At 40.2% G+C, this 23,795-nt stretch overlaps 1 protein-coding gene across 1 annotated transcript in view; it reads left to right on the top strand.

Annotated features, from left to right (window-relative positions):
• The window catches only part of LOC133654038 (ATP-binding cassette sub-family C member 4-like), a 115,801-nt gene extending 92,209 nt beyond the window's left edge, over nucleotides 1–23,592 (top strand). Inside the window, exons 17-31 of the mRNA XM_062053989.1 lie at nucleotides 3,004–3,041; nucleotides 3,111–3,229; nucleotides 3,304–3,450; nucleotides 3,627–3,706; nucleotides 3,770–3,920; nucleotides 3,998–4,117; nucleotides 12,532–12,642; nucleotides 12,817–12,917; nucleotides 16,554–16,745; nucleotides 16,817–16,972; nucleotides 18,890–18,979; nucleotides 19,055–19,227; nucleotides 19,312–19,417; nucleotides 19,719–19,853; nucleotides 19,927–23,592. Of these exons, the coding sequence (XP_061909973.1) occupies nucleotides 3,004–3,041; nucleotides 3,111–3,229; nucleotides 3,304–3,450; nucleotides 3,627–3,706; nucleotides 3,770–3,920; nucleotides 3,998–4,117; nucleotides 12,532–12,642; nucleotides 12,817–12,917; nucleotides 16,554–16,745; nucleotides 16,817–16,972; nucleotides 18,890–18,979; nucleotides 19,055–19,227; nucleotides 19,312–19,417; nucleotides 19,719–19,853; nucleotides 19,927–19,944 (1,737 nt within the window). The 3' untranslated portion in view covers nucleotides 19,945–23,592. The remainder of the gene's footprint in view (nucleotides 1–3,003; nucleotides 3,042–3,110; nucleotides 3,230–3,303; nucleotides 3,451–3,626; nucleotides 3,707–3,769; nucleotides 3,921–3,997; nucleotides 4,118–12,531; nucleotides 12,643–12,816; nucleotides 12,918–16,553; nucleotides 16,746–16,816; nucleotides 16,973–18,889; nucleotides 18,980–19,054; nucleotides 19,228–19,311; nucleotides 19,418–19,718; nucleotides 19,854–19,926) is intronic.
• Nucleotides 23,593–23,795: the final 203 nt, after the last annotated feature.

Below are 23,795 nucleotides of genomic sequence, written 5' to 3'. Positions count from 1 at the left end.
AAGCGCTTTGAGTACCTTGAAGGTAGAAAAGTGCTTTATAAGTATACAAACCCCGTTTCCATATGAGTTGGGAAATTGTGTTGGATGTAAATATAAACGGAATACAATGATTTGCAAATCCTTTTCAACCCATATTCAATTGAATGCACTAGACAAGATATTTGATGTTCAAACTCATAAACTTTATTTTTATTTTGCAAATAATAATTAACTTAGAATTTCATGGCTGCAACACGTGCCAAAGTAGTTGGGAAAGGGCATGTTCACCACTGTGTTACATGGCCTTTCCTTTTAACAACACTCAATAAACGATTGGGAACTGAGGAAACTAATTGTTGAAGCTTTGAAAGTGGAATTATTTCCCATTCTTGTTTTATGTAGAGCTTCAGTCGTTCAGCAGTCGGGGTCTCCGCTGTCGTATTTTACACTTCATAATGCGCCACATATTTTTGATGGGAGACAGGTCTGGACTGCAGGCGGGCCAGGAAAGTACCTGCGTTCTTTTTTTACGAAGCCACGCTGTTGTAACACGTGCTGAATGTGGCTTGGCATTGTCTTGCTGAAATAAGCAGGGGCGTCCATGAAAAAGACGGCGCTTAGATGGCAGCATATGTTGTTCCAAAACCTGTATGTACCTTTCAGCATTAATGGCGCCTTCACAGATATGTAAGTTACCCATGCCTTGGGCACTAATGCACCACCATACCATCACAGATGCTGGCTTTTGAACTTTGCGTCGATAACAGTCTGGATGGTTCGACACAATGTCGAATATTTCCAAAAACAATGTGAAATGTGGACTCGTCAGACCACAGAACACTTTTCCACTTTGCATGAGTCCATCTTAGATGATCTTGGGCCCAGAGAAGCCGGCGGCGTTTCTGGATGTTGTTGATAAATGGCTTTCGCTTTGCATAGTAAAGCTTTAACTTGCACTTACAGATGTAGCGACGAACTGTATTTAGTGACAGTAGTTTTCTGAAGTATTCCTGAGCCCATGTGGTGATATCCTTAGAGATTGATGTCGGTTTTTGATACAGTGCCGTCTGAGGGATCGAAGGTCACGGTCATTCAATGTTGGTTTCCGGCCATGCCGCTTACGTGGAGTGATTTCTCCAGATTCTCTGAACCTTTTGATGATGTTATGGACCGTAGATGTTGAAATCCCTAAATTTCTTTCAATTGCACTTTGAGAAACGTTGTTCTTAAACTGTTTGACTATTTGTTCACGCAGTTGTGGACAAAGGGGTGTACCTCGTCCCATCCTTTCTTGTGAAAGACTGAGCATTTTTTGGGAAGCTGATTTTATACCCAATCATGGCACCCACCTGTTCCCAATTAGCCTGCACACCTGTGGGATGTTCCAAATAAGTGTTTGATGAGCATTCCTCAACTTTATCAGTATTTATTGCCACCTTTCCCAACTTCTTTGTCACGTGTTGCTGGCATCAAATTCTAAAGTTAATGATTATTTGCAAAAAAAAAATGTTTATCAGTTTGAACATCAAATATGTTGTCTTTGTAGCATATTCAACTGAATATGGGTTGAAAATGATTTGCAAATCATTGTATTCCGTTTATATTTACATCTAACACAATTTCCCAACTCATGTGGAAACGGGGTTTGTACAATTCACTTGATGTTCTTCAACTTATACTCAGGCAGTGTTTCAATTCACTACCTTACTTACACATAGAAGTGCGCCGTCAGTACCCGGATGTTACGCCCCAAATGTTAACTAGTGATTGACACTAACTATCACCACCACCAATCATCTCCATCATGGCTACATATGGGAAGGAGAGGTACTTAAGTGGTTGCAATTCACAATTTAAAAGGAGCGAAGACGAGATGGTGGATACATTTTACGTTTTGGGACAGCACTACGTTGCAAAGATTACATAGTAGTAATCAGTGGTGGGCCGTCAGAGCTAGCAGGGCCTTCTCTTTTGTACCTGTTTTGTGTTGTTTTATTATTAAATCAAGTTGATACCTGCAAGTCCTGTCCGGATTCGTCCTTTGCTTCTTGGGAGAACAATCCCCCGCATCATCATGCGCCCCGATCGTGTCATTAGGGCTATTGACTCAGACTTGGAGGTGATTGGAGGTGTCCCATCCAAGCCACCGCACACACGGCTGCAAACTCATCCAGTGAGAGCGGAAGATCACGTCCCGATGAAGCCAGCAGCACCACATCATCTGCAAAAAGCAGAGAACCAATACTGTAGCCACCAAACCCGATCCCTTTAATGTCCTGACTGGGCCTAGAAATTTGGTCTATACAAGTAATGAACAGAGTCAGTGACAAAGGGCAGCCCTGACAAAGTCCAAACCTCACTGGAAACAGGTCTGACTTACTGCCGGCAATGCGGCCCAAGCTCTAAAAGGAGTGGGCTGCAAAAATTAGGCACTACGATACCCTATATACTCCCACAGAACTCCCCACAGGATTTTAAGAGGAACACTGTTTGTGGACTTAACTTGTGGATCACACTATGCATGTATCAAAATGAACCCACATAGGCTACTTGTAGTTTTTTGTAGCACTTGTAGGTGTTTGTAGTTTCAGTACTTGTCGTAATAAACTATTATATTATTTTCTCCGTGTTACCTTGTGTGACTCATTCAGGTGTTGATTGTCAAACATGTAGTCCATTCCAGTCTTGTGCAGGTCAGCAATCTTGTCCCTGAGGTCAGCTGTTTGGTCTTGCCCATGGTGGTGTAGAGGTTTGAATAGAAAGAGCATGTTTGTGTGACAGGTGTGTTTTATACACATAATGAAGTATGAATGGGAGTACTTTCTTAAAGGGAAAGGACTATGAGTGTGTTTCATAGTTACATAATTATTCTGTGTTGTCCCCTACCAAGCTTGCTGCTTGGTAGGGGATCAAATTCCTATTTACATCAGTCAGTTTTTTTTTAAATTATGTCTATACTGTTTATATCAATCAATCATTTTACATCTGAAGCTAATGTTCACTTTTTGGGTCTGTGTTCTTTAGGCTGCATATATTCTGCAGGACTGGTGGTTGGTGTTCTGGTGAGTCTGCGGTCCAAAGTCTACATACATCCACAGTCAAGCAATTTGTGTTAATGATGTTGTTGACAGGGCTACTCATTCGGCCAATGACACAATCAACAGTACGGTCCTGACATTTGAGAGAGGCATCAACAAGACTGCCTCACACAAAGGCGCTGATCTGACATTTTACCTGGGTATTTATTCAGGTTGGTGCAGCAATTCGTTGTCCCTTTTGCTTTTTGTAGCCGCAGTAGTCCTTATCAGTGCCTGTGTGTTGTAGGTTTGACCGCTGCCGCAGTGATTCTTGGCTATGTCAGAAGCTTGGTGATCTTTCACGGACTGGTGAAATCCACTCAGACGCTGCACAACAGGATGTTCAACGCTGTCCTCCGCACGCCAGTCTACTTCTTTGACATCAACCCCATAGGTGAAACCTTGGCACCACCTCATAATTGTTGGAAATGTAATCTTTCCAGGTGAAGCACGTCACACGTACTAGGTTGACAGCTCATGTCATGTGAGACAGGAGGTGTCACTCTGATTCATCGTGTCTTGGCTTCAGCTCTTAGCTGATCCAAAAGTGTGCCTGCTCCCCAATTCTAGGGAGGATCCTCAACCGCTTTTCAAAGGATATCAGCCAGATGGACTCCATGTTACCGCTCACCTTCGTGGATTTCTATCAAGTGAGGAGTCATCGGCCCTCAATGTTTTTGTTGGAGAGATTTAAAAGAAGCATTTTATTGTAGCTCTTTTGGCAGAATGTGGGTGTGCTTGCCGTGGCAGCCTCCATCATACCTTATCTCCTCATCGCCATTGCTCCCCTGATCTTCGTCTTTCTGTACCTGCGGCGTTTCTACCTCTCCACGTCACGAGATATCAAACGCTTGGAGTCCACAAGTATGTTGAGAACATGGATGAATGCTAAGAAGGCTGATTCACACAGTAATTTGTCATGTTCACTTGTTTCCTTGTAGCACGCAGTCCAGTCTTCTCCCATCTTTCGTCGTCCCTCCAGGGCCTGTGGAGCATCCGAGCCTTTGGAGCTGAGGAGAGATTGACCAAAGCCTTCGACTCATACCAGGACCGTCACTCAGGTCTTCACTTTAGAGCAGTGGTTCTCAAACTTTTTTCACCAATCACCACCTAAGAAAGAACTTGGCTACCCAAGTACCACCATAATGACCAACATTCAAATTCAGTACAGTAGTTGTTGGCCTAAGTATTCTTTAATATTCTTTTTTTTTTTTTAAAGGGGGAACTTTATATAACATTTTTTTCCCTATAGTTCACAATCATTATGAGATACAAAAGGGCAAAAAGTATTCTTTCTTTTTTTTTTGCATTCTAAAATAGAAATCGGCTCGTTCTTGGTAGCTAGAAATGCAGCTAATGGGAGCAATCAATTGTACCTCTAAATCACTTTAAAAATGCATTCAAAAACCGTCAACGATACTTCATTTACGTTCGGTGACCTGTATAAGAGCGAACACTGAGGAACTCTTTTTCTAGCGTACTAATACATCGGCGTGCTATGGTATTAGCCGTTGAAGCTAACTAGGGCAAGAGATAAGCTAGCTCCTACGTCAGCACGAAACCCGTTTGAGTTTGTAATGCACAACACTGCAATAGAACACCAATTTGTACTGACTGAAAAACATGAACAGTCATATTACAGTATCTGTAAAGTATTAGCCCACATTTCATGTTTTGTTTATACCCAGCTAGCCCGACAGTGTATGTAATGTAGTGTAGTGATGTGCTGCATGTGTCATGATCATTAGTACAGTGACTTACTCGATGGACAGTTGTCCGTTTGGTCCAGCTGGCCTGGGATGTTTTCAGTTGACTTGGGTAAGCAATCCATTAATTCGACATAGCTTGGCTGAAAAGTTCCAGATTTGCTCCAGATTTGCAGCATGACCAAGTCACACTTTTTTCGGCTTCCGTCTGCTTGAACGTTTCAGCCTCTTCTCCGTGCTCGCTTCTAGAAGCAGCAGTTTAAAAAAAAAAATAAGGTTGTGAATCCTCATTTGTCCAAAAATATTTGTCTTCGTTGTCTATTACCAAGTCTGCCATGATTAGAAAACACAGTTGCGTTTGATTCCGGGAGTAGGAACAAATTTGTTGCAGGAAGTCGGAAATGCTCTGCCATGGAAACGGAAATGAATGCGCCGAAGAATTAGATCCGGCTGTGCATAAAATTACAAAAATACGGTAAATATTGTACATATTACATATTGTTATGATCGTGTCTGTTACTACATTATATATAGATTTGCAGCGTGTACCAGTATATAAAATGAAGTTGTTTTTGAGCTGGGGTGCCCACCCTTTGTCAGCAGGCGAGCTACTTTTCAAATGACCAAGTAGAGGTTATCTACCTCATCGTCATATATATATATATATATATATATATATATATATATATATATATATATATATATATATATATATATATATATATATATATATATATATATATATATATACATAATGGGTGTGTGTGTATATATGTGTATGCTTAAATTTGTTGGTTTTCTGACATGGACTTGTTTCTTCAGCAATGTCCACACGTTTAAGTCAGGACTTTGGGAAGGCCATTCTGAAACCTTAATTGTAGCCTGATTTAGCCATTCCTTTACCACTTTTGACGTGTATTTTGGGTCATTGTCCTGTTGGAACACCCAACTGCGCCCAAAACCCAACCTACGGGCTGATGATTTTAGGTTGTCCTGAAGAATTTGGAGGTAATCCTCCTTTTTCATTGTCCCATTTAAAGCACTAGTTCCATTAGCAGCAAAACAGGCCCAGAGCATAATACTACCACCACCATGCTTGACGGTAGGTATGGTGTTACTGGGATTAAAGGCTTCACCTTTTCTCCTCCAAACATATTGCTGGGTATTGTGACCAAAAAGCTCAATTTTAGTTTCATATATTGTATATTATTATTTATTCATAAAACAGACGTTTTTTGGTAAGATGTTAATAAAAGTGTTTGATAGAAATACAAGCATGTTTAACACATGTACAGTATTATGTGGCAACTGTATGCATGTTCGAAATAAACTCTAACCATAACCATAACATATAAATTCCTGTCTTTCATAAAGACAAAAATATAAGTTGGTGTATTAACTTTTTGGTGGTAACTTGCATTGATTTGAATCAGACAGAATTTATCAGCGCAACTGATAAATTCCACATTTTCGAATTTACATTGTGGAGGTGAAAAAAAGTCCACTTTTCCACATGAAAGTGGTTGGTTTTTGGCATCTTGTTTGTCCAACTTCCATACTCGTTTTTAAACATTTTACAAGAAATAATGTACATTGACGGCAAACTCCGTAGCTTGTTAGCTTGTGTGCGCTAGTTTTCTGAGACTCTTATTTTGTTAGCGCAGGCAGGATGGAGCATCACTTTTATTGTGAAGACAGAAACTGTGCGGTCAGTCTTTAGACTTTTTGACGGCATATTCGGCACTAGAGTCTGTTGAAATAAAAGGTGTTTCTCGCCTTCCTGTCAGTCGTTTTTTTCTTAATACTGAGCTCACAGCACCCAGCTTCATCTCACAAGATCCTCGGGTGCCACGAATGTCAGTCAAGTAACGAAAGTGACGTCATAGTGAAGATTTATGATCGCGAATGTTTAGCACTATTTTTTCAATGCCTGGTTGGCGATCGACGTAATGGGCACACCTGTTGTAGAGGCTTTAAAGGCTACAACGTTGACTCTCATTAGTCTCATCTTGCAAGTGTTTTTTATTATCTTTAAAATCCTAAAGATCTCTCATAATGATTGTGAACAACAAAAAAGTGCAGTTCCCCTTTGACAAGTATATTTAATATTTTGACCACTGTAACATTACACACAGTTTGAACATTAACACTGTGTGTAGTGTGACTATCAGAAAGTAATTAGTCACTGAGAGTGGAAAGCAGGGCTCTTGTCTGACACGCTGGGTCCAAAGATGCAACATGAAGTCATTACTGCTGTTTTGAGGGTGATTTATTTTCCCTTTGAGTAAAAATACAATACATTACATTCAGATGGTTTGTGGTCCCTTTGCGATCCCTTTGCGGTCACCATAAGTAACGGCACCCAGGTTCACACTCTCTCCATACAAGTTTGATCTTTTGCTCATTCCCAAAATGCTCTTCCAATAAAGCCTTAGCCCTTTGATATGCTCTGTCTGGAGGCATTCGCTGACAGCTTTGAACAAGCTCATGTGGTTGTCCCCTTGTGTATTGTGCCAGGAAGTGCAAGCAGTCTCCAGCGTCACCTGTCCTTTCTTCAACATTGTGCTCAAAAGATCTCATAAAGGCATGATGTTGAAGATGATCTCCATCAAACACCTGTGTCTCTCTCCTGGGCAAATGAGAGATGTTCTGTTGTCGTGCCAGTAGAGGTCAAGTCCAAAAAGGGTCACCAAGTCGTGGAAACGTATGCCTTTCTGGACCAAGGCAGCTCTGGCTCCTTTTGTACATCAAGTCTGATGAGCAAGTTGAATGTTTCAGGAAGAGGAACTAAAATTCTCTTACGCACTTTGGGCCAAGAAAAGATTGTAGGATGTTGCATTGTGTCAGATCTGGAGGTAGCCGGTCTGGAAAGTGATCTCTACTGTGACTTGCCAGATATATTTACACAGAAGAAAATGCCTGTGTGCAGGAGCAACATACCACGGGAGCAGGATCTGGTCAGATGGCCATATTTGCGTGGAGTACACCTACCTGAAATTGATGCAGACATTGAACAGTTGATCGGCTTAAATGCACCAAGAGCTCTTGAGCCAACAAAGGTGATTCCAAGCGAAGAAGGAGGGCCGTACGCCGTTCAGACCATGTTGGGATGGACTGTCAACGGGCCAATGTTTGGTGAAGCAGACTTGGAACCACCTAACATCACTGCTAACCGCATCTCTGTGGTAAAACTGGATGAACTGTGGAAGCAGCAGTTTCAACTCGACTTCCCTGAATGCAGCCATGAAGAGCAACTGGGTCCATCAAGAGAAGATGGCCAGTTTATGGAAATGGTGAAAAGCTCTGTTGAGCTGGTGGATGGTCACTACACCATTGGTTTGCCTTTAAAAAAGGGAAATGTGTGCATGCCTGATAACCCCAAGTTAGCCAAGCAACGCGCCTTGAATTTGAAAAGAAGGTTCCAAAGGGATGCCTTATTCCATGCGGACTACACCATGTTTATGCACAACATCATTATCTGCGGTTATGCTGAAAGAGTGCCTGTGGAAGATATGGCATGTAACCATGGCAAAACCTGGTATATTCCACATCATGGTGTATACCATCCGCATTAGAAGAAAATCAGAGTGGTGTTTGATTGTGCTGCGTCTTTCAAAGGTACATCACTGAACACACAGCTGCTGCAGGGACCTGATCTTACAAGTTCATTGATCGGAGTCATAGCCAGAATCAGGAAAATCCTTAACTCCACTTTGAGAAAACAAACTCTGAATGAAGACGGCCTCCACACTGTGCTGTGCGAAATCGAAGCTATTCTCAATAGCAGACCAATAACAAAGGCATCCACAGATCCTAATGACCTAGAGGCTCTCATCCTCAAGGGTCAGCCATCTTTTCCACCTGGTGTTTTCCACAAGGATGACTTGAATGCTGTGCGTAGATGGAAAAAAATACAGTACATGTCCAAGCTGTTCTGGAAAAGATAGACAAAGGAATACCTACCGCAGCTCCAGGAGCGCCAAAAATGGAATAAAATCAAGCGCAATTTTGTTCCAGGAGACATTGTGCTTGCTGTGGATGACTCTGCACCTCGCAACTCTTGGAATATGGGGAAAGTTGTCAAGGTTGTTCAAGATAAAAGAGGACTTGTTCGACAAGCCAAGATCAAGACCAGGACAAGCTTTCTGGACAGGCCTGTCACTAAGATGTGTCTGCTTCAGGAAGCCGAGGACATCTGATGGGATTACTTGTTAACAGGACTAGACTTTGAATATGACTTGTGACACAGACCACACTCTGTCTAGGCTCTGAAAGTTCTGGAACCTCTGGCCTAGTGACACTTTCATATATGTGAAGAATCTGCTCGTTCAAGGACATTGAAAATGAACTACTATTATAACTGGAAAAAAAAAAAGGAAAATCTAATGTTCTTGTTTGATTTGATGTATGTTACATTTAATATTTCTGTGCCGCTACTATTGTTCAGTAATTATTATGTCATAATAATTAGGGGCCGGAATGTAGAGGCAGGAATTTGTTTCTCACTTGTCACCTGGAATAGTGGGTGTTGCTATGTGTGTGGGTGTGTGGGCGGAGTGTGTGTGGGGCTGATTGCTGAATATATAACACCTGCACCTCTCTGTGAATTGTTTGGCTTGTATGGAGAGAGTGTGAACCTGGGTGCCGTTACTTCTGGTGACCGCAAAGGGATCGCAAAGGGACCACAAACCATCTGAATGTAAAGTATTGTATTTTTACTCAAAGGGGAAATAAATCGCCCTCAAAACAGCAGTAATGACTTCATCTGGCATCTTTGGACGCAGCGTGTCAGACAAGAGCCCTGCTTTCCACTCTCAGTGACTAATTACTTTCTGATGGTTTGTGGTCCCTTTGCGATCCCTTTGTGATCCCTTTGCGGTCAACAGAAGTAACGGCACCCAGGTTCACACTCTCTCCATACAAGCCAAACAATTCACAGAGAGGTGCAGGTGTTATATATTCAGCAATCAGCCCCACACACACTCCACCCACACACATAGCCACACCCACTATCCCAGGTGACAAGTGAGAAACAAATTCCTGCCTCTACACTGTGTTTAAATATGTATTTAAGGGATTATTTGGCGTACCACTAGATATAACCCGCGTACCTTCAGAGGTGGGTAGAGTAGCCACAAATTGTACTCAAGTAAGAGTACTGTTACTTTAGAGATTCATTACTCAAGTAAAAGTAAGGAGTAGTCATCCAAATATTTACTTGAGTAAAAGTAAAAAGTATGTTGTGAAAAAACTACTCAAGTACTGAGTAACTGATGAGTAAACTGTTCGTTAAATGATGACGGCAACAAATAATGCACAAAAACATAAAAATAGCAATGAGCAAATTTAGAGCCACGAATATCTCTTAAGCAACTATAACAATAATATATATTAAATAATAATACATTAAAATAAAAATTAAGGCAAATTGAGCCGCAATAACTTAACAGCACCATAGGCTCAGTAGGCATTCATTGATTGATTGATTGAAACTTTTATTAGTAGATTGCACAGTACAGTACATATTCCGTACAATTGACCACTAAATGGTAACACCCGAATAATTTTTTCAACTTGTTTAAGTCGGGGTCCACGTGTGACGGTCATGTGACCGCCTGGCTCTGTTTGATTGGTGAAACAGAGTCAAACGTCACCAGTGACTGCATCTGATTGGTGAAACGCAGGCATGCGATAGAGCCTGCTTTGAAGGGCTGTCTGACAAACCAAAACAAACAAAGCGTGCATTTACAGATCGATAAAAATCAGTAGCGAATAGCGAGCTGATTGTAGATAAATGGAGCGAGGTAAAAGTAGCGTTTCTTCTCTATAAATATACTCATGTAAAAGTAAAATGATGTTGCATTAAAACTACTCTTTGAAGTACAATTTATCCCAAAAGTTACTCAAGTAGATGTAACGGAGTAAATGTAACGCGTTACTACCCACCTCTGCGTACCTTTATTGGTACCCGTACCACAGTTTAAGAATTACTGCTTTAGAGTGTGAATACGTTTCCATTAGGGGTGTAACAGTACGCCATTGTCACAGTTTAGTAAGTATCTTTAGTTTTAGGTCATAAATGGTTTTATTTTGGGTACACTAAACATAAAACTGCTTAACTTTTGTGAAATCAGCTTTAATGATTTGAAAAAACTGCTAACAAAAAATTGTCCTGTTGTGCCATCTCTACTGAACAATTGCGGCACACTGCTTTCGTCTTACCCACTTAGCCTTGTTTACGTATTTCACCGAGAAGGCTGAGTGTTCTCAAAGAGGAGACTTTTAACATGGAAGAGTGTTTTCAACATATAGATTCTCCTTAACCAGTGTTGGGTTAGTTACTGAAAACCAGTAACTAGTTACAGTTACTAGTTACTTTATTTCAAAAGTAACTCAGTTACTTACACCAAAAAGTAATGCGTTACTGTGAAAAGTAACTATTTAGTTACTTCTTTTTTTAAAGCTTCCATTAATGCCCTTTTAGCCTTCATTTCAGTACTGTTATTGCACTGGAGAATAATACAATCTGTTGATCAACTTGACATGCATTTGCATCACTGAACTCTGCTAAGCAATGTGGTCTACATATAACACACAAAGACAAAGATATGTTTCAAAGGGCCAACTTATTTCAGGCCAGAACAAATTGACAAAATTATTTTAAATAGCTGCAACATAACATACATAAGTAACAAACAGCATAATAACAACATAACTGTAAACCAAATACGTACTTTAACTTTATTTTTACATACCAAAGCCTAACCAGGCGTTTTTTCTCTCAAGGAATTCTGAAATAAAATCATGTCTGAAGCCCAGAACTCTCTACACATTTCCCCAGTTTTAGCTTAGAGATAAGGAAATATTGGCCTGGCCCACTAGGATCCCTCTTTATGTTTGTGAACTTTATATTCTATACATTTAGAGTGATGTGATAATCAAACACTCTAAAAGTCTAGAATGAAAGAGTATATAAGAGAATTGACAGAGTGTGTGTACTATAATTCATAATAACATTGATTTTGATTCAATATTATGTTTTGAGCAATGACAGTTTGAAAGAAAAAAAAACAGCTTTGTTTTATTAGTCAACATTGCAACTTTTTCTAAATTACATTTCACCTTTAAGATTTTTTATTTCACTTTTGTTATGTTTTTGTTTATTTTAATAGTATTTTTAGAATGTGCTGTGGGCCTTAAAAACATTAGCTGTGGGCCGCAAATGGCCTCCGGGGCACACTTTTGCGTGTTAACAACTCTCTCGCTCTCTCTGTCTCCGCCCCTTCCTCACGAATGCTGCTGTGTGCACCCCTCCCCTCCCTCCCCTTCCCACACCCAGACACACATACACAGCGCGCCTCCTCCGTGTGACACAAGAGATTCAGAAGAACGACACCGCAGCGCTGCCACAAAACACACTCAGATCTTCTGTTTCTAGCCGATACTACATAAAAAGTAACGTAAAATAACGCAGTAACGCATCATGTAGTAACGGTAACTGAATTACTGAATATAAAAAATAACGCGTTAGATTACTAGTTACCGTCGAAACTAACGGCGTTACAGTAACGCGTTAGTCCCAATACTGTCCTTAACACTATCGCTAGCAATGCTCGGCAAAGGCTGGACTGCACAGTAATTGTTTAGCGAGAAGGCACTTGATGCCAAAAGCACTTGCTGTCCCTCACCTAATATGTATTGTATGGGAAATTGGTTCACCTCTGTAACAAATCGACATTTTTAGAGTTTGTGTTGTGTTGTCATCTCAGAAGCGTGGTTTCTCTTTCTGATGACCTCCCGTTGGTTTGCGCTGCGTCTGGACAGCATTTGCTCCGTCTTTATCACCTTCGCAACATTTGGCTGCATCTTTCTCCGAGATGGTAAGGATGTATTTGATGTTCAGTGGCAAAGTTGTTCTGTCAATAGTGTTGACTTGATCAATGACTCTGTGTATTAATTTTGTAAGGAAGATATTTTTTGGAGTTGTTGACATAATGTAATGTTGTGTAACAAGCAATACCCAAAAGTTAAAACGTGGCTATGATGTTTGTCAGGGTTGGAGGCTGGCGAGGTGGGCCTGGTGCTGACATACGCTGTGACACTTGTTGGAAGCTTTCAATGGACCGTGAGACAAAGTGCCGAGTTAGAGAACACGGTATGAACTGTTTACTTACATTTTTTAAAGACCTGACATCCCCTTGAAGCCTGTGCTCAATATACCCAATGACATTGCAATCATTTGACTTAGAGGCACTTCTGGGTTTCAGGCGATGGTCCAGAGTCCCATTGGGCTGCTGTTTTTGTACCTGAATCAGTGCAGATTTGGGCATATTTTGAAAAGTTTGAGGCAAATTGCCTCAAATATAAATAAATATGAGCGATCATGATTTTTTATTTTTTTTGATGAGATAGGGGGGTTTTATCCTCTTAAGAATTTTGTGAATGTTGTCTGTCTATGTGTGTTGGCCATGTGATGAGGTGGCGACTTGTCCAGGGTGTACCCCGCCTTCTGCCCGAATGCAGCTGAGATAGGCTCCAGCACCCCCCGCGACCCCAAAAGGAACAAGCGGTAGAAAATGGATGGATGGATTGATTTAAATTATTTATCATTACCAAGACGTTACTGCTCGCCCCAACCTCACTTCTTTTTACACTCTTGGTATTTAGAGAAGAAAAGATTAGCACATCATGTCTTTACATTTGGAGGGTCCACAAATTGGACCTATTTCTGCATCTGTAAGTACCGTATTTGATTTAGACTTAGACTTGGACTTCCTTTAATTGTCATTCAAATTTGAACTTTACAGTACAGATAAGAACTACATTTTGTTGCATTAGCTCGTTGTAGTGCAGGATAAAAGAGCAACAAGGTGCAGATATAAATAAATAGATTACTGTACAGATATATATTTATTGAGCTTTTGCATATGCATCCACGTTTATTATATTGTCTTTATATTCCAGCGAGTTAATCCATTTTTGGGGGGAATTATGATAATAATAAATAAATAATAAATGGGTTATACTTGTATAGCGCTTTTCTACCTTCAAGGTACTCAAAGCGCTTTGACAGTATTTCCACATTCACCCATTCACACACACATTCACACACTGGGGATTATTACATTAAAGATTAAAGAGATTAAAGTACCAATGATTGTCACACACACACTAGATGTGGTGAAATTTGTCCTCTGCATTTGTCCCATCCCCTTGGGGAGCAGTGGGGAGCAGTGGGCAGCAGCGGCGCCGCGCCCGGGAATCATTTTGGTGATTTAACCCCCAACTCCAACCCTTTGTTGCTGAGTGCCAATCAGGGAGGTTATGGGTCCCATTTTTATAGTCTTTGGTATGACTCGGCTGGGATTTGAACTCCAACCTACCGATCTAGCTATAGATGTCCATCATTTAGCAATGTTTGTTCGCGATATCAAGATATAGTATATTCTGTTGAGCCTACGAGAAATTTATTAATCTAGTTTATCAATACTACTAAGGGTATTTTCTTAATGCTAACGAATAGCACCAAATACGCTAATGTGGTCATCCGTATCGAATAAAGCACTTGGCTTTCCTGCTCAACAACAAGAACTAAGCTTTTAGTTCCTGTTATAAAAATGGACAATGAAAATACGTTGGATTCGACCAACAATCACAATATTTATTATTCGGATTTAACATGACGTTAGATTATTTACACAACCAGGTCTTCGTAGTTATATTTAGGCATAGCAACCACAAAAGAACACAAACTGATGTGATCTATTGTCCTTTCTTTACGTTTAGTTCTGCTCTCAAATACTACTATTATAGCAGAGAATAAACTCTTATTGCATCACAGAAAGTTTCTCAAACAAGGCAAATGTTCATACAAAGATTTTACAAAGTGATCGCTGCAGACACAAGCAAGGTCCGATTGTATTCCACAAGATGATGAAAGTGATTATTTTAAGAGCCATTTTCTTCGACGCACTTCAGTTTTTTTCTTGACTTTTTTTATTTTTATTTTTATTAAGGATCCCTATTAGCTGGTTGCCTCAAAAACCCACTAGTCTTCCTGGGGTCCACAATTCAATACAATTACAAGTAAAAGCATATAATTATAACTACACAATACAGAAAAAAATAAAAAATAAAAGCATCAATAAAAAAACAAGCAAACAATTTACAGTCACAGAATAATAATTACCATATAAATATAACTACACAATATAAAACCAAACAAAGCATCAACGAGCAAACTAATTTAAAGACTCAGATAAACTATTACTCTCTTTTTAAAAACCTGTTTACTTTCAATGCCGGTGAGAATTTGAGGCAGGTTATTCCAGAGCGATAAAGATCTATAAATAAAAGATTTCCGCAAAGCATTCTTCCTGGGACGAGGGAGTACAAAATGCCCCTCACTGGACGCCCTGGTATTGTGATTATGTATAGTGCTAGTGTGAACTATTTGGGCCATGTGAAAAGCAGGAGTTTTACTACCGGTTACTGATTTGAACAATATAAGAGTATTGGCTGACAACCTGTTCTGCACTGTTAGCCAAGAAAGAGAAGCATGCATTTGGTTCACATCAGTTCTTAGTAAACAACCCAGAACCAGCCTTGCTGCCCTATTCTGGACAATCTGGAGCTTACTGATCTCACCACTCGCAGCAGACGCCCAGATTGTAGAACAATAGTCAAGATGACACAAGACTAAACTCTTAACAATCTGACAAAGAAGAGGTGGATCAACAAAAGCAGCACATTTCCTGGAAATACCAACAGCCCTTCCCATCTTTGTAACTATATCACTTATATTATTTTTTACCAGGATAGAGAGTGCAATCCAGCATCACTCCAAGGAGCTTGGCACTTCTGACCTGTTGAACTGTTGAAATACCTAGCCTCAGATCCAACTTTGGGTCACAAGATAACCCTTGCCTAGTCCCCAATATAATACTTTTTGTTTTTGAGATGTGAACAACTTATTTCGGGACTTAATGAAAGATCTTTCTTATTTCACTATTTGAACGATTGGAACACCCAAGAACAGAACAGCAATGTGGCATTTATTGCTCAAACGCTTCACTCATTCTCACTTGTTTTAATGCTTCGCTCAAGCTGCTTGACCATCGTGTGAATTAAGCCGCGAAGAATGAAAGCGTACGACATATGCAACCCAGCGTTTGTTATAATAATAATAATGTTGTCAAGCAATTAAAAAAATTGCGATTAATTAAATATGATCTGTCAATGATTAAGCTTGATAATTGTTTAATCTCATCTAAAATGCTGAAAAAAGCCCTCAACTTGAAGTATTTTCATTTAAATTCATTACATTATTATAAAGATAGATATATAAACAAAAAGTGACTTCATGAAGTCATTTATTGATTCTAACAGACAAAAAACAGATGCAGGCTGTTTTTAATCACCAAAATAAAAAAACAGATCCATATAAAGTTAACACATCAAAAAACAGTAAGCTTTTCTGAGCATGCAATGTTGAACTTGTTGCTTTTGTTCTGCTTCAGATAATCCATCCATCCATTTTCTATATAAAATAAATATAACCGACACATCAATCACAGTGCTAGCATATGTTGCCAATAGTGGTTTAAGAGAAAACATTTACCAATAAATCTGTATGTTTATCACAATCACTGTTAAATTTTGTGAAACGTTTCCCACGGATTGAAAGAAATGAATGTCCTGAGAATAAATTAACCTGGATGAAGAACAACGTCTATAAACTTGCTTTGTACAGCTGATAATCACATGTTTAAAACAAGTGTTGCTTCCCCAGATGACATCGGTCGAGAGAGTGGTGGAGTACACCAAGCTAAAGAGCGAAGCCCCCTGGGAAACCTCGAAGCGTCCTCCTCCCAATTGGCCGAGTCAGGGTCAGGTGACCTTTGACCATGTACATTTGTCATACAGCGCCGACGCCCCAGGGATCCTCAAAGACATCTGCGCCACCTTCTGTCCCAATGAGAAGGTGAAATATTTCCTCACTGTCGTGTGAGTCAGAGAAGAGACGGCGCGCTTTGAAAGTTTTCTCTCGGTCAGGTGGGCATTGTCGGTCGAACGGGTGCTGGGAAAAGCTCTATGGCGGCGGCTCTCTTTCGTCTGGCAGAGCCACAAGGGAACATCTACATAGATGGTGTGTTGACATCTGAGCTGGGCCTGCACGACCTGCGACAGAAGATCTCAATCATACCTCAGGTTGACGTCAACTGACATGTTCCTGTTTGCCTTGAAACTTCCTTCTCATGCAGTCGATACATTAATGTGCAAATATTGCACGCAAGGCTCGACACATTCCATTTTGTGATCTAATATTTTAACACTGTTATTTTCTGAACCATAAGCCGTATCGGTGTATAAGCCGCATTCACGAAATTTCAGAAGGAAAAAAAGATGTTTTCATATATTGATCGCACCGGACTATAAATCGCAGATATATACCGGTACATTGTAAAATTAGATATTTAAACAGAAACATTTTTTAAATGTTTATTTACTTATCTAAATTGTTTCCAAACGGCGCCTGTAACATGGCAGTAAAACGGCTTATCAAACAAAACAGGAAATGAATTGATGTCTTTATTCATCCATTATGAGATGAATAAGATGTTGTCAATATGTTAATCAGGATTCTTCTTCCCTGTACTTTGTAAACACTTTGAGTTTGAACATTTTCTTGAAGTGGATTATTTTAGTACATTGTTTGATTTCTTTGCTCAATCCATTCCATAATTTAGCCGGTAGCAAAGAAAAATTCATAGATTAGCCACACCTTTCTATAAGCAGCAGGGTTCTGAAACATCAGATAGAGAAGGTTCAGCAGCGACTTTATTTCCTGAGGAGGCTAAAACAGGTCCATCTCCCTCCATCTCTATTCACAAACTTCTATAAGTCAGTTACAAAAAACATTCTGATGTTGGAACAACGTACTGAAGGCGGTGAGAACAGTAGAACGCATAATCGGCTCCCCGCTGCCTGCTCTCAGTGGCATTTACACTGGCGGTCTGACAAAGAAGGCCAGCAGCGTTGCACTAGATTACAGTCACTCCAGCCACTATATGTTTGCCCCTTTACCTTCAGGGAAAATTAAAGATTAAAGTACCAATGATTGTCACACACACACTAGATGTGAGATTTGACCCATCCCCTTGGGGAGCAGTGGGCAGCAGCGGCGCCGCGCCCGGGAATCATTTTGGTGATATTCATACATCTTAAAAGCAGAACAGACTGAAAAACAGCTTCTATCCAAGGATTGTAACCACCAACACCCCATCATCCAACTGACAAGCCAAATAGAATTGTGTTATATAACTTCATCTTTTACAGTGTATGTGTGTTACTTATCTTTGATATTGTATAATTTTATATGTGTATACTATTCTCTCTAGTTTTTGTTTATTGTTTATTTATAATGATGACGTTGCCTAATCCGGCGCTGCTAAACTGTTTTCCATTGTCTTACTAAAGCAAGGACAACACACAACTTAATTCATACATATTTTTTTAAGTATACAAGACTACTACCAAGACTTTGTGGGACGGTCGTCTATCTCAACCAGTTGTGTTGACATATATAGACACAGTGTAGGTGTAGACCAGGGGTAGGGAACCTATGGCTCTAGAGCCAGATGTGGCTCTTTTGATGACTGCATCTGACTCTCAGATAAATCTTAGCTGACATTGCTTAACACGATATTTAATGAATAATTCCTCTGGTAATCACAGTGTTAAAAATAACGTTCAAAATATAAAACATTCTCATGCATTTTAATCCATCCATCCGTTTTCTACCGCACCTGTTCAAGAAGTCGCATTAATGGTAAGAAGTATTTTATTTATTATTGGTTAGCTTCAGAATAACAATGTTATTAAAAAGAATAAGATACTTATTATACTCTAAAAATGTTGGTCTTACTTAAAAATGCACGCATCTAGTTGTATTCAGTGTTAAAAAATATTATATGGCTCTCACGGAAATACATTTTAAAATAATTGGCTTTCATGGCTCTCTCAGCCAAAAAGGTTCCCCACCCCTGGTGTAGACAATGCTCAAAATAAAAGACGTGGATGTTCTAATCTTCACTTTAGTTTGGGCTTTGTACCCCTGTAAACCAGGACCCTGTGCTGTTTACCGATTCTGTGAGGAAGAACCTGGACCCGTTTAACCAGCACACAGATGCTGACGTATGGAAAGCTCTGGAGCAAGCAAGTGTCTGCGGTTTCCTTAAATTCACAAACACTCGCAGCTTGTCCTGACATGTTGTCCTGTATCACCTGAAGGTCCAACTAAAGTACATGGTGGAGGACCTTCCTACCAAGTTAGAGACTGTTCTGGCCGAGTGTGGCTCCAACTTCAGCGTTGGTCAGAGGCAACTGGTGTGTCTGGCCAGAGCCATCCTGAGAAAGAACCGCATCCTTGTCATAGACGAGGCTACAGCCAACGTGGACCCAAGGTGCATTAGAAGAACTGGGCTCTGCCATCATGCTGAGTAAAGCGATCTCAGGTACTCAGGAGTAATCCCAGATATTTGTTGCAGGACTGACGAGCTGATCCAACAAACCATCCGACAGGAGTTCAAAGACTGCACCGTGTTCACCATTGCTCACCGACTCAACACCATCATAGACAGTGACCGCATTCTGGTGAGTGTTAGACCTGTAATTCAAAGTACACTATATGGACTAAAGGACTGGGACACACCTAGTTATTAGTTCAAGTCATCTTAGCTAATCAAGGACAGAATGCTCTTGTTCCAGCTTGCGTTGCAGTGCGTACTTTAAACTGCATGAGTCTTTATATAGTGCAAATTGGCTTGAAAAAAAACTGCTCTAGACTTATTGGCATAACGCAAACATGACGTCATTAGCAAGAGTCTCCAGGTACAAGGCATCCATCCAGGTGGACATACCTCTGTGCTACCTGCACCTGTGTCTTTGCTGCCAGGTGCTGGATGAAGGTCGGGTTCAAGAGTTGGGTCATCCCTCCAAACTTCTCCAGAACAAAGATGGCGCTTTGCACAGGCTGGTTCAGCAACTGGGTCCCTCCGAGGCTGAAGCTTTGTTGGAGACAGCTAAACAGGTGAAGTGCATCATGCTCCACACAAACGCCAGCACTGCTCTAGATCTAAATGTGTCATGTGGATCACATGCAGGCAGTGCAGACCACCTGATGGGCCAATGCTGGAAAACATTGGTTTGAATCCCTGATGGAAGAAGCACCACCAAAAAGGTTGAGGTTTGTCAGGGTTTCATGAGAACCGACAGTTGATGAGAAATGTCTGACTTTGTTGGGGTTTCATTGTACAGAATACCTACTGTAACTTTTTACTTTAAATAGAATACCTAATATAAGATGTCAATTGACTATGTCAATGATACAAGAAGATTGTTAAAAGGATAATAAAAATAGCAATTATTAGCTCTTGTAGTGTATAACCAATCCATACTGTGGGGCCAAATGTCTACAGACCAAATCCATCAGAAGATGTTAAGGTAGAAAAATGATCATTGCTTTGCCTTTCAGCTGTACATGAAAAACAAAATAGTCTTGCTCAATAAAAGTCAGACTTGTAAGAGAGTGGGAGCTTTAGGTGTGACTGTAGCGTGCAACAAGTTTAATGTTAGCAAGCATGGAACAATGGTGCTTAAAGGCTTACCATGAATTGATTAACGTGGACCCCGACTTAAACAAGTTGAAAAACTTATTCGGGTGTTACCATTTAGTGGTCAATTGTACGGAATATGTACTGTACTGTGCAATCTACTAATAAAAGTTCCAATCAATCAATCAATCAGGTGGGGACGAATGATCAATTCTCCGATGCATTTCGATTAGAATGAAGACAATTCTGAATCGATACAAATGTCCAAATATCGATTATTTACATATGTTAAATAAAGTAATACAGACAGTTCTAAAATGCGAAATGAATGCTAGTGTTCTCTAAGCATTAGTTCTAGGTTTGGTTCTAACTAAACATGGGAGATTATTTTAACATTATGTGTTAATTGAGTCAGAATGGACACACATGGAGGAGGTAGCATGAGAGGACAAGCTATGCTAGCTGCGGCGCTAAGTAGTAAAACAAGAGAATAATAATTTCTACACTTCAACAGGAAGCTAATGGAAACCGTGTTACAGCAGTAACCAGCTAAGAAGAGGAAATGATTAGCAAGTCGATTAATACAACAGCCACAGATATGAATGAGTAGATAGATGACACATGTCTTTGAACTGCAAGGTTATGGCGACTGGAGCAAAGTGTCTGAACATTCTGTGGTTTTAGAAGCCAAGAATGTTAAATCAAGGACGCCTGCTCGCCAAGTAAAGACGTTTACTTATTTAATCTCTTATCAGGCAGCTACTCTTCTCACATATCTAGTCTTCCATATAAATGCATATCTATGCTGTGCGCAGTAACATCTTTAAAACCGGAAATGATGCAATACTGCATACGTCAGAAGCCAAAGGAGGAGCCTTGTAGACATATTATTAAAGGCCTACTGAAATTAGATTTTTTTATTTAAACGGGGATAGCAGATCCATTCTATGTGTCATACTTGATCATTTCGCGATATTGCCATATTTTTGCTGAAAGGATTTAGTAGAGAACATTGACGATAAAGTTCGGAACTTTTGGTCGCTGATAAAAAAAAGCCTTACCTGAACCGGAAGTAGCGTGACGTCACAGGTTGAAGAGCTCCTCACATCTGCACATTGTTTTCAATCATGGACGCCAGCAGCGAGAGCGATTCGGACAGAGAAAGCGACGATTACCCCATTAATTTGAGCGAGGATAAAAGAATGGCGGATGAGGAAAAAGAAAGTGAAGGATTAGAGGGCAGTGGAAGCTGTGAGAGGCGGGTGGGACCTGATATTCAGCTGGGAATGACTAAAACAGTAAATAAACACAAGACATATATATACTCTATTAGCCACAACACAACCAGGCTTATATTTAATATGCCACAAATTAACCGTGCATAACAAACACCTCCCTCCTCCCGTCCATATAACCCGCCAATACAACTCAAACACCCGCACAACACACTCAATCCCACAGCCCAAAGTACCGTTCACTTCCGCAAAGTTCATACAGCACATATATTTCCCCAAAGTTACGTACATGACATGCACATAGCGGCACGCACGTACGGGCAAGCGATCAAATGTTTGGAAGAAAGCTGCATACTCACGGTAGCGCGTCTGCTATCCAACTCAAAGTCCTCCTGGTTGTGTTGCTGCAGCCAGCCGCTAATACACCGATCCCACCTACAGCTTTCTTCTTTGCAGTCTTCATTGTCCATTAAACAAATTGCAAAAGATTCACCAACACAGATGTCCAGAATACTGTGGAATTTTGCGATGAAAACAGACGACTTAATAGCTGGCCACAATGCTGTCCCAATACTTCCGCTCAATCCGTGACGTCACGCGCAAACGTCATCATACCGAGACGTTTTCAGCCGGATATATCCCGGGAAATGTAAAATTGCACTTTATAAGTTAACCCAGCCGTATTGGTATGCGTTGCAATGTTAAGATTTCATCATTGATATATAAACTATCAGACTGCGTGGTCGGTAGTAGTGGCTTTCAGTAGGCCTTTAATGTTATTAATGATTAAATGTAATACATTTAGGATATTTTAAATTTTCCTGAGGGAACTCTCCTGAAGGAATCAATAAAGTACTATCTATCTATCTATCTACAGTGTAATAATAATAATACACTACAGTGACAATATACAATATAATAATTGAAGATGTATAATTAATTGATTTGTAATCGAATCTTGAGGTGCCCAAAGATTCCTACCTCTAACGGTGCTTGCTTGTTGATGTAAGTTGATGCAAGATCAGACAGGGCTACTTCTCACCCAAAGTCAGATGGGATAGGCTCCAGCACACCTGAGTACAATCACTATAGGAAATGAATGAATGAATGAATGGAATGAGGGCAGCATTTGGGTTCAAATGTCCAGTACTACATGTCATGTTATTGAATGTACTGGTAATATATGCATGTATGTGTTTCAACCAAATCTGACATGTAATCTTTGTAAAGGACATGACTTGAAATATTTGATCACAAAGTCCAGGATGTTGTGTGAACGCTCGGTGTGAGTTTGTACATCTAAAGTTCCACCATGTGTCCGTCATGTGACTTGAGAGACCTTTTGATAGGGGTTTTGGTCGCCAATTGTTCTTTTGTATTGTAAAATGCTGTAATGTTGGGGGTGGCATGGCGTAGTGGGTAGAGCGGCTGTGGCAGAAACCAGGAGGTTGCAGGTTCGCTCCCCGCCTCTTGACATCCAAATCACTTCACCCTTGCCCCCAGTGCCGCTCGCACTGGTGAATGAATGATGAATGATAGGTGGTGGTCGGAGGGGCCGTAGGCGCAAACTGGCAGCCACGCTTCCGTCAGTCTACCTCAGGGCAGCTGTGGCTACGAAAGTAGCTTACCACCACTAGGTGTGAATGAATGATGGGTTCTCACTTCTCTGTGAAGCACTTTGAGTGTCTATAAAAGCGCTATATAAATCTAATCCATTATTATTATTTTATAATTAATATATTTTGTGGGTTTTTTTTTTTTAGAATTATTTTCAATGTAAGACTGTTTTGGTATTTATAATTATTTTTGACTGTAATTTGCTTTAATTAGGATGTCAAGAGGTTCAACCTGCTAGCAATACTGTACATGTACTGAAGGTGTGGACAAAAACATGTGTGTAATATCTGCAACAAGGTGAATAAACAAGAACATCTGAGCATTTCATTTGTTGGTTGTGTTCAAGGGACAGTAAGTCTTTTTCAAGTTGAAGCTCTTGTTGAGCTCAACTTGTCTAACTTACATAACTAATGCATTCCATGTTTCTACACATATGGGCTTGCCCACAAAACTTAGTTGATCCCCTGCTAAGTTTGTAGGTTTTACAAAGATATGAACAGTTTGGTTGTTTTATCATATTATAATTTTAACAAAACAGAGCCAATGGGAGAGCCACTATTCCACCTA

This window comes from Entelurus aequoreus, linkage group LG07 (genome assembly GCF_033978785.1).
Source record: "Entelurus aequoreus isolate RoL-2023_Sb linkage group LG07, RoL_Eaeq_v1.1, whole genome shotgun sequence".
NCBI classification, from domain to species: domain Eukaryota; kingdom Metazoa; phylum Chordata; class Actinopteri; order Syngnathiformes; family Syngnathidae; genus Entelurus; species Entelurus aequoreus.
Note: the sequence above shows the minus strand (reverse complement) of the source record. Positions and strands in the feature narration are given on the sequence as shown.